Here is an 11,782-nt window from a genome sequence, read left to right on the forward strand (position 1 = left end):
GTGTTCAACTTTATTTTGTTTCTTTCTTTCTTCCACCCAAAATACATTTAAAACAGGTAGAGGTGTAATGCGACCACTGGAGGACACTGACAACTAATAAATATACACCCATGACAACTATCATCTGCACAAACATCAACTCAGACACAAAATATACTAAGACATCCGGTAATACATCCAAAATAACATTTTCAAATCAATCATTCACGTGTAGATACGCTCTGTGATGTGGTCACGTGATTTTCGGCGTGTTGGAGCCGAGGAGGTAGTGATTCATCTTGCCGCAATAGTCTTTGACAAATCAGCCCGGAAGACTTGGTTGGCGATGATGATGATACTGCTGCTGCGGTGAACCAAGTGAGTTTAATGCTTTAAAGTTATAGTTATTTTCTACTTTCATAGCGTTACTTCCTGTAGCTGTCCACTTGAGACACAGTGTCTGTGTATCTGCGTGGTGTTAGCAAACGAGAGTAACTTGCTTACAAACGAAGGTAACAGTAAGTTAACGTTAGCTCACGCAAGCTAACCGGGGTAACAAACATGCACCAATAGTTAGCCAGCTAACGTTAATCTACGTTTGATCAGTGTTTGTTGACAGTAGTGAACTACAAGCGTGTGCCATCGACCCTGGTGATTATTTTCTGTATGTCTTGTTTTTTTTCACTGGTTGACAGGGGTAAAATACATTAGCTTGATAGCTTCCTTAGTGAAGTAACTTATCGCCACACTGTTATTTGTTTTGAGGTGTGAGGTGAGGTGTCACGGGGTCTGAAATCACAAAAAATAAATTTAATCAGATTATTTTAAGATTTAAGTATGTCCTAGGTAAACGCCGATGAATGTATAACGTTAACGTTAAAAATGTCTCATGATACTTTTTAACGTCCTTGTCTACGAATAACGTTTAACGTTTAGATCAAGACACAATCGAAAGTCACTCAGCACTGCAGCACTGGCTGATCGTGATTCACCGGGTGAACAATGGTCAGACTTGTTAGTCAAAAAAAATAAATCTAATTCTCTTCCAAGAAATGACTCTAAGAATAATTTGATGTGAAAGTGCAAGCAGCCTTCAATAAATGCTCCAGTGCAAAAATCTGAAAGAAATCTGAGCCTCCATTTCAGATTAATGGGCCATTCTTTAAACATATAGTAGCGCTAAACGTTTGTCTACACAGAGGATACATAATAATCTGTGTAGTCCAGATTGTAGTCTCACCATATTTAGTTGCATCTTCACTGGAGAAACATTAGCTTAAATGTAACATTGGTAGACGATTAGATGGTGCTTCTTCATGTAGAGAGGTCATCATACTTTTTTTTTTCTTTTTAAACATCTTGCTTTATAAGACATTTATCTTAACCTCATCTATTTAGATTATATCAACACACATCAAAACATAATAAATAGATTATTTGGTATTTTTTAAACCTGATGAAATGGCCTGTGGTGAGATGAGGAAAGTCATGAGACTGCCTGCAGAGTAGTGAGGGAAATGTATCCTCTGCTGTAATTTTGTTTATTCAACATTCGGCTCTCTCGTCTTCATTGGGATTTTGCCCTGATGAAGGCAAGAGAGCCGTAAACCTGTGTGCTGGAGAAGAGACGTTTTAATCAAGATTCACTGCTCTGTCTGACCCTCAGTGCCTTCTTATGTAATCTCTTAATGGGTTTCATTATCATAATATCATAGATCTAATATATATGCTTTAAGGTTTCCAGTTAGCTCCATCCTTCCTGTTTTCATTCTCTATGACCGTCTTAATCTTCAGAATATGAATTTATGGGCAGCCCTTAACAAAAACTGTGACACATGTTCTGTTGTTCAGGTTCTTCTGTAGCAAACTACATTGTAAAGGAAACAGTGACCAAGTATGAGCTGCTTTTAAAGGGTTTTTACATCCATATTAAGTGAACAGCGTATGCCATTTTCTTGGCAGGACAGTAATAGTAAAAACGACCAACTTAGACCCCAACTTCATCTCCCTTGTTATTGCAGGGAGAGTTTCCTGTCTCACCGCAGGAATGCCAGGTGGAGTGTACGGGGAGCTCGAGGCCAGTCTTCCAGCGATTGCCTCCCTGAACGCTTCCTACTCCACGTCGCTGTCCCTCCCTTCTCCATACCTGTTTGTACCACCTGCACAGCGCAGGGCCATATCTGACGTCCGCCGCACCTTCTGTCTCTTCGTGACATTTGATCTGCTCTTCATCTCCCTGCTGTGGATTATTGAGCTGAACGTGGGTGTTAGAGTTGGGATCAACATGGTGTTTGTTATGTTCACTGTTTTGTGGTGCAGCAGTGATGGGTAAGGCTCACTCTGACTCTGTTCTGCTCTGCTCTCCTGCAGATCGCCAGCACAATCTGGAAGAGCTTAGAAAATGAGGTCATCCATTATAACTACAGGTCTTCCTTCTTTGACATCTTCGTAAGTGTGTCAATCCTTGTCTCCTGTACATTTCAGTTGGATTCAGTGTAGAATAATGTATTAGTGTGTAATTTACATTTATTTATTTATCCAAAGCGCACGCCTCTGGAGCAACTAGGGGTTAAGTGTCTTGCTCAGGGACACAATGGTGGATGGGTCACAGTGGGGGATTGAACCCAGGTCTCTCACACCAAAAGCTTATCATGTTTGAAAGGCTTTGGCCACTCATAAATGAGCAAATACTCATGTTAAGCCATCTTAGGTAATCCATGTCTAGTATTTCAAATAGACCAGGCTTATATTGTCACATAGCCTGTTTTATAGTCTCTGAATGTGCTGTAAAAGTTGGTCACATGTCTGCATGTATTGACGCAAGAGGAGAAACTAGTAGCACAAGTCAACATGTCTGCAGCACATGATAACATTAAATAGCCGAGGTAATTTTTCTTTTCTGGTCCTTCCTCCTTGTCACAGCTACTTGCCGTGTTTCGTTTCCTGTGTCTACAAGTGGGTTATGCAGCTTTTCGGTTAAGGCATTGGTGGGTTATTGCGGTAAGTGAGCTCCGTTGCTGTAAAACACACACTCATTAAATAATGTAACAACTCCTATTAGCAGAGTTGGACATGAATTATAACCCAAATCTAAATCCTGCTTCCTCTACAGGTTACCACTCTAGTGACCAGCGTCTTCCTCGTTGTTAAGGTCATCATATCTAATGTGAGTGCCCCTCTCCTGTCACCACTGCACTTTCACAGTTATGTGTATGTGGTCATGTGGTGCAAGCATATCAGCTGAGCCCACTGAAACCTTTTTACTTCTGTATTTATGCCAGTATTCAGCTGTCTGACCAGATTATTAGATGATTTTATTGTTCTATGCAGTGCAGTTGATCAAAGACATGTTCTCATCTGCGTTTTGACAGGTGTTTAGTATTATGTTCTTTATATCAGACCTTTTTACAGCTCTCTTCCCTTTTTATATTCACCAATAGGGAAGTAAACCAATGTGAAGTACAGCTGCTTCTTCTCTTATGGAAGTTGTAATACCGTATTACTTTTAATACCCTATAGCTTCGGGATGACATGGTTTCTGTCTCTACGCAGCTCCTGTCCCAGAATGCCTTTGGCTATGTGTTACCTATCACTTCGTTTGTGGTGGCCTGGCTGGAGACCTGGTTCCTTGATTTTAAGGTGCTCACTCAGGAGGCCGATGATGAGAGAGGTGAGGGAAAGAGTCTTGACAAGTTTAAACACAATTTAACAAAACTTTTTCTGTCCTTTCTAACAGTTTTTCTCCTTCCCTTTCAGCCTACCTAGCAGCGGTGAACGCAGCCTGTGAACGAGCGCCCATGATCTACCCCCGTGCTGTTTCAGACGGACAGTTCTACTCTCCACCTGAATCAGTCGCAGGTGATGTCTGCTTGTCTCTATACGCCTGTTCTTGTTTAATTATCCCCAAGTACAGCTTGTGTTTTTGTTTTTTAGTGGGTTAATTCTTTCCACACTTTTGTGTATTAACGATTTGAGCGACAAATTGAGTTTGGCTCTGAACATGTCTCTGCAGGCTCTGAAGAGGATCTGGACGAGGAGGGTCTTGGACGCAGAGCTGTCACTGCACAGGTACCTGCATCATTCTGAGGAGTCTTTATACTCAGCCCTCCTCGACTGATGATTTTCTGCTTTCTCTTTTTTTCCCCTCTCACTTGTTCCAGGAGAAGGAGTATGTCAGACAGGGTCGTGAAGCCATGTCTGTGGTAGAACAGATCCTAGCCCAGGAGGACAACTGGAAATTTGAAAAAAACAATGTGAGTGTATGATTTAGCTTCGATATATTAGATTTACCCAATAGAGAAGTGCCTCTTCTTTCCCTTTAAGTTGGGACACAGGGTTAAGGACACATGACATGACTAAAGACCACTTTCACTTCAGTTTCAATCTGCTGCCTCTTACAGGTTGTTTACACCTGACACACTTCACGTCGTTTTCAGTCTCACGCATGTCTGACTGAATAGATGATAGCTGTCTGCATAGTAACACGTAACCGCTCATGTTTCAGGAGCCGGTATTAAATTTGTGCATTAGGATGTGGCCAATATATCAGCCAATGTTAAGAAGTTGCAGAATCTGTTGGAATCGGTGTATATATCACCTGAATAACTAAAAAAAATTGCCGTACAGAAATGCTAGGTTTGAGGTATTGTATGTATGTATCTTCACAATTCTTAAAAACAAAAAATCTAAGTGATCAAGATTGTTTGTTTAAGTTCTGTGTTTATGTTGTTGTGACTCCCAAAATTGAAATCAGGATCTGCCTCCAAAATCAAATACTGGTCAGGATATACTGTGTAATGAAAATTAAACCCTTTTAGACAGTTGGGTAGCTAGTATAGGGAGATAAAAATAAAAGTCAAAGATGGACCCTAACAAAAGTACTAAAAGTAAAACTTACTGCCAGATACATCACATATTTGCTATGTGGTTAATTAAATGTTTTGTACACAGCAACAAGGAGAAAGAAGATTCCGTGAGCTATTTGTTGACTTAATAAAGTCAGATATTTTAGTAACATGACTAAGTGAATAGTCTGAAAAGAAAGCGAAAGCATCATGAGACTAACAGTTTGTGTCATATCAGGACATGGGAGACTCTGTCTACACTCTGGAGATTCCCTTCCATGGAAAAACCTTCATTCTCAAGGTACAACAGCCCTTTCTGTATTCATTGTGAATTCTTTTGTCACCCGCCAAAACAAGTGCAGTGATCCAGAAGAATCATATTTAGACCCATAATGCTGTCTTTTGTCATCGTGTTTAGACACGTCATACAGTAATTGATGTTTGAACCATTTTATATGAATATTTATTTATTTGAAAACTATCTGAAAATGATCAACATGAACACAGAGGTGAGTAGAGAATAGGCCTGGCTGTATGTCACTGCGGATTTTACAATACTTTTTAGCACTCTGCCAAAACTGAATTAAGTACACTTTGCAGTTGAGGGCACATTTGATTAGCTTCTAAAGGGCATAGTGATGAAATAATCAAGACTAATGGAGTATTAAAGTAGATACTATCAGATATTAAAGAAACTTCCTGGTGCTGTTACACTAGCTTCAGAGCAACTGGAGTTGCAAGCTCAACAACTTCTATGAGATTTATTTAGCCATTCAGTTAGCTTCACCTAGAGCAGAGTAGAGTGTCTGCTGCAAATAAAAACTTACTAACCTCTATTTTATTTAGCTTAACAAGGCTTAATTACAAGCCAGTTACCTGCTAACTACCTTCACCAACTAACTAGAGAGGCAGGTTTGAGAACCTCTTTTATTAGCATCAAAGTTGTAACTACAGCAGCTAGCTAGTTAATTCAGAGGTACATCTGCAGCACGTTTATTCTAAAAATGTTCTTTGGAGAAAGAGAGACAACTCTGTGAAGAGCAAAACACTGTGTCTTTCTCTTTTGTAACTAGCTAGCTAGTTAGCTGGGAAAGGCTGAGGGCATGTGATTGCCTGGTACAATACAATAAAGAACTCCACTGATTATAACTTTATTACTATAAATAAAATGATTGAACAACATTTTATAAGAATGACTTGAGTTTTTATAATTTATTGATTTTATTTGGTTTCTATCTATTTATCTACCCAAACAGAAAAGGGCACCTTTTAACTTGATAGTTTAAAAGAGCTAAGAATATAATTTAAACATCTTAAATGTTTTTGTTGGTGAATGTGGTTGAATACAGCTTTGCTCTGTTTATATATACATTTAGCGAACTTGACTAAAATATTTAGAGCTACAGTCATTAAAATTAGAGAAATGGACTGAAAATGTAAGTAAATCACAGTATTGCGCAAGTCAGGAATGTTGCTTGTAACCATTTGTTGTCCCAAGACCATCTGTACAAACGGCTGTCCAGTAGTCCAGAATGTCTTGGAACAGTAAACTCTTTGTTAAGATGCAGAAGAAAATACAACATGGGTGTTTCCAACAGAGTACTGATTGTAAACATGATAGCTGGTTTTGAAACGGCCATTACAGGTTAAAATTGGCACAAGATTGTGCCAGAAAGCCAACACATTTGGTTAAATTTATTTCAGTTCTTACAGAAATTGTAAAAATAGGCAGGTGGATTTGCAATCAAATCCTAGGGGTTATGTTTGTATATTTTTTTTTTTTTTTTTTTGTCAAATTTCCCATGTTTTTACCCACTGTTTTCTTTTGTGTGCATGCTGTATTGGATTTTACTGCCACTCTGAAATAATGCCATATTTCCTGTGGACTTGACACACAGCTGTAGACATACTTGTTTTTGATGTGTATTATTGCTTTTGGTCAGGCCTTTATGCAGTGCCCTGCTGAGCTTGTATATCAGGAGGTGATTCTGCAACCAGAGAAGATGGTCCAGTGGAACAGAACTATTTCTGCCTGCCAGGTGATGACTTTGACATTTATATATATTTTTTTTATTGTTTAGTTGTGTTGTGCCGAACAACAGTGCTTTCTGCCTTCTCCACAGATCCTTCAGAGGGTTGATGACAACACTCTGGTGTCATATGATGTCTCCTCTGGAGCAGCAGGGGGCGTAGTTTCTGCAAGGTACATCAGCAGAGCGTACAGCAGGCTTCAATATATGGATTTTTCTTATCTGTCATATTTTCTTCTCATGTTCTGTCTTTTGATCTTACTCTCATGAGGACTGCAGCTCTGAAATAAAGTAAATTGATTGCCTGATTGATTTCTCTTCCTTTAGGGACTTTGTTAATGTTCGCCGGGTGGAACGCAAACGAGACTGCTACCTGTCTGCTGGCATGGCAACCGATCACGACGCCAAACCTCCAAGCGGGCGCTATGTCAGGTCAGGCCATGCCTCTAGTCGGTTTCCTTGTCACTGATCCTGTAAATTAGAAAATTGTATTGATTTGATAAAAGTGCAGTTGTGTTAGTTTAATTTCTTCTACTTTTCATTGCTGGCCTAAGGGGAGAGAACGGTCCGGGGGGATTTGTGGTACTCAAATCCAGCAGTAACCCTTCCGTCTGCACCTTTATCTGGGTCCTAAACACAGACTTGAAGGTGAGAAAATACACACTACAGTTCTACCATTTTCTAGTCTGTTCTGGCAAGATGCGATGGTCATTCCCTTTCTAATATTTGAATTGTCTGTATTTACAAAGGGGTTGTTGCAGTAGCAAATGGTGACAGGTTGCAGAAAAATAGAATGAGAATAGAGCCAATGGAGGTTTTAAACATGACTCAATCTGTAATTTTACTAGAATAAACACTGCATGCACAATTATTAGGCAAATTGTATGCGTCAGTATTAATTTTATTGTTGAACAAACACAATACTCTCAGTCAATCCAAAATATAATTGAACCCAAACCTTAATGTTTAACTAAGAGTATTGTCTTGCTCAGGAGAATAAATAAATGTGCAGATTTATTAGGCAACAAAATTGACAAAATCATTTCTACCAAATTACTTGTTTATTCCCTTTTTTTTTAGAGGAAGTGTAACAACACAAAATGACAATTAAATAAAATGTTTTGCTTTTCAAAATGGCCTTCTTGAAAACTACTTCTTCTGACACCATTGCTTGAAGAAAGTATCTTCCAGAAACTGGCAGTAAGTTTGGGAGTTGAGTTTTAGTCCATCTTCAGCCCAAAAAGCTATCTCATCTTTAATGAAAGCTGCCCATAACAGTACCTTCCTCCACCTTGCTGGTTCCTGAGGCAAAGTGATGCCCTGTGTCCATCAGTGATCCAGCCACGGGTCCATCCATCTGATCCATCAAGAGTCACTCTCACTTCATCTGTCCATAAAACCTTTGAAAAATCTGTCTTCAGGTATTTCTTTGCCCAATCTTGACGCTTCAACTTGTGAATCTTATTCAGTGGTGGTTGTGTTTCAGCCTTTCTGACCTTGGCCATGTCTCTGAGTACTTGCGTACTGAGCACCTTGTACTTCTGGACACTCCAGGTAGTTTGCAGTTCTGGAAAATGGTGGCATTGGAGAACAATGGGTTCCTGGTAGCTTCACATTTAATTCTACTCAAGTCTTTTGCAGTTAATTTGCGTCTTTTCTTCTCTATGTGCTTTTTGCACCCCAGTTGACTATTCATTTGATTGTCCAGTAGTCACACCTCAAAAGTTTAGCTACTTCAAGAATTTTGCATCCGTCTGAATGGCATTTTACAAATTTTGACTTTTCATTGTCAGTTAAATCTCTTTTTTTGGCCCATTTTACCTTAAGTAACACCTAATAATCATGTACACCATGATGAAGGTGTGATCCACTTTCGCCACACCCTCACTCATTACACAAATACCTGTCGCCTGAAAATGATTAACTCCAGTGAGCGTTCAAGTTTATATGGTTTTGAAGTTGAAAAAATTTGCATAAAAATAATTATAATTTTTTTATATATATATATATATATATATATATATATACTGAATAAAATTATAAACGCAACACTTTTGTATTTGCCACCATTCATCATTAGCTGAACTCAAAGATGTAAGACTTTCTCTATGTACACAAAAGGCCTATTTCTCTCAAATATTATTTTATATATTGTTCACAAATCTGTGTTAGTGAGCACTTGTCCTTTGCCGAGATAATCCATCCACCTCAAAGGTGTGGCTTATCAAGATGCTGAGATAGCATGGATTGTGTGTGTGTGTGTGTGTGTGTGTGTGTGCGCACACACTTGGGCACCGCAGTGCTGTGAGCAAAATGTTAACGTCAGAAACGATGAATATCTGTAAATAATGTCATCAGTGTAGATGTATTCTGGATCAGTGTGGTGGAATCACAGAATGAGACTGCTGTCAATACAGCCATGATGAGAGCCCGAAAAACACATGCATAAATGGAAGTACACAATTAACACTCCCTTTTTGTGTCTCGTCAGGGCCGACTGCCTCGCTACCTCATCCACCAGAGTCTGGCGGCCACCATGTTTGAATTCATGACCCATTTACGTCAACGAATCACTGAACTGAAGCCTTCTCACCGTTCCCACCACCACACCTAAAACAGGAGAGAAGTCTAAAGCCGTTCTCCACTTTTGTAGCAGTGTGCTACTATAAGACTGCCCTTCTAAGCATAGGAGATGTGAGACGTGTGACCATACATTCGCGACATTTTAGTCACAGGAGAACTGGAGTAATTCGGTTATCAAAGACAATGTCCCTCCTCATCCATAAACTTCAACATGTTTTTTAAGAGTGATCACATACATATTTTCATGTGGACCTGTAAGTGTTTTGCTGCTTCTCTCACTGTGCAATGAGATCTGTGTTTCCTGAACTTGCCAAGTCATCTTGTGGCAGGGGGACATTACTATAAGAAAGCCTGGATGAGGGTGTACATGATTCTCTGTGTGGGCATCTGTCTTGCTTGCAAAAGAACTGGTGCAATGCCATGAAGCAGCTGTCTCTCTGAGCCTTATCTGACTGCACACATTGTTAGCCTTTGACTTGCTGCTTTTGTTTCGATTTTTGTGTGTATGTTTTCACTGCATCTTAAATATTCTTCTCTGGTGCACCCTCCCCTAAAAAAAAAAAATAAATTAAAAAAAATACACACTTCACAGCCATATTTTAAACAAACACTTAATTTGAATGGGTAAAAGCTATTTTATTGCCTTTTACTTACACTGTGTTAGATGGAGAAAGACGTCACATGTAGTCTAACCACCACTAGAGGGAGATACCACTGATCCACACACAGAAATCCTCTTGGTTTGATATTGCCCCCTATCCCAGGGTGCAAAAATCTATCAGCAAACATTTATTCAACATTTGCTGAAGGTTTTTAATACTGCTGTAGTGTTAGTGGGATCGGCCTGGACTTCATCATCTGTTAGTCTGTGTAGCAAATGCATTATCAAAGTCATGGAGATAATGTTCATAATTTAGGTTGCAGTATCCTTACTAAAGCTATCTTTTGTGCCAATAACCTGAAGTGGCCTTGTGGTAGAATAGCTGAATTCATTATTTGTCATCAAACGTTATTACTGTACTCATGAGTTCCATTGTCTTTAGTGCTGGCCTCCCTTCAGGTCCTGAGATATAGCACTGAGTGAGGTTTTCCTATGTTTTCTTACATCATGCATTATGTTGTTTTTGATGATTTAAAAATGTTGCTTCCAGCTTGTCAAGTTAGTCTTTCAAAGTCTGCACTTCAGTGTTATGATGTACCTCAGAAAATCACAATTTTTCATTGTAATGGTAACAGGCAAAAGGCTGAGGTCTGGCTATTGGTGCAAATGGCTGCAGAGTTGAACCAAAGAGAGTCACCTGTTCCGTGTGCTTTTCACAAGATATTAGGCGCGAAACAACTTTGCTGAATTGTTCACACATTGAAGGAGCACGTTTATGGGCGTAACTGTGATGATGTGACTGGTAATTTACCGCATCACACTCACAACATGGTCACACGGCCTTGAGGCATTTTCCTTTGTAAGCCCAGGTATTGGTGGATGCTGCAATCACAGTCTGAAATTATTCCTTCTTCTGACATCAAAAACAATTGGTTATTGAGATTTAACTGAATCATTTGTCAGGACTGATTTTAGCTACATACTGTACAGAGGGGATGTCATGAAAGTAATTGGTGAGATCAGTAATTTGGTGCCTTTTATCACAGTAACATTACATGTCAGCCTTTTCTTTGCATTTATTTAATGCCGGTAAATCAATGTTTAATACTTTCAGCAAAAGTATTCTGAATGCAAATGAAGCCTGCTAAGAGTACTTCAGTTTCTGTTTTCTTTAATAATAGTTTTTGATATTTTTCAATAGATCATTCATCAAACATGTTAATTTAAAGCCATTACAGGAATACTGACCAACAGTTTTTGAGTCTTAACCAGTGTCTTATATCTAATAAAATATATGAACTCATGACCATGTTTCAGTCAGTCAATGACTTATCTAATCTACATAATGATACACATTGTTTTTACCCCTCACCCCCCACTGTGAATGCATTTCAGCAGGTGATGGTGACTGATTCATACTGATCACCACTTATTTTCAAGCATTGGATCCTGGGGCTGGCGACCCTGTACGCAGGGTAAGCGGTTGACGATGGATGGATGGATGGATCCGAGGGGTGTTTATGTCATGAAAAATAATACCCTGTGACTTGAGCCTATGTCACATGCGTGATAGCCTTGATCTTAAACTCTCCAGAATTACTGGCTTGTGGACTTTCTACATTATTATCCAATAGCATTACAGTGTTCACGATGCTCTTCCAGAGTTCTGCTTTTTCTCTACAGACTTTTAAACAGAATCCATGGATATGAAGCCATGTTTTTTTTTGTTTGTTTGTTTTTTTCAG

The 11,782-nt window shown here is 39.2% G+C and overlaps 1 protein-coding gene across 2 annotated transcripts; it reads left to right on the forward strand.

The window, feature by feature from the left end:
• Positions 1 to 235: 235 nt before the first annotated feature.
• On the forward strand, positions 236 to 11,343 carry stard3 (StAR-related lipid transfer (START) domain containing 3). 2 transcript variants are annotated; one of them, XM_046039511.1, is made up of 15 exons: positions 236 to 357; positions 2,001 to 2,239; positions 2,350 to 2,427; positions 2,902 to 2,979; positions 3,092 to 3,145; positions 3,499 to 3,649; positions 3,736 to 3,837; positions 3,992 to 4,047; positions 4,140 to 4,232; positions 5,062 to 5,124; positions 6,767 to 6,862; positions 6,947 to 7,026; positions 7,181 to 7,285; positions 7,408 to 7,501; positions 9,345 to 11,343. In XM_046039511.1, exons 2-15 carry the CDS (start codon positions 2,027 to 2,029, stop codon positions 9,465 to 9,467), a joined length of 1,386 nt encoding a protein of 461 aa, XP_045895467.1. In that variant the 5' UTR covers positions 236 to 357; positions 2,001 to 2,026; the 3' UTR covers positions 9,468 to 11,343. The 2 variants fall into 2 exon arrangements, with proteins under 2 accessions (XP_045895467.1, XP_045895474.1); XM_046039518.1 differs by having other exon boundaries at positions 3,532 to 3,649.
• The last annotated feature ends 439 nt before the right edge of the window (positions 11,344 to 11,782 follow it).

Source organism: Micropterus dolomieu, linkage group LG02, assembly GCF_021292245.1.
Source record: "Micropterus dolomieu isolate WLL.071019.BEF.003 ecotype Adirondacks linkage group LG02, ASM2129224v1, whole genome shotgun sequence".
Taxonomy (NCBI): domain Eukaryota; kingdom Metazoa; phylum Chordata; class Actinopteri; order Centrarchiformes; family Centrarchidae; genus Micropterus; species Micropterus dolomieu.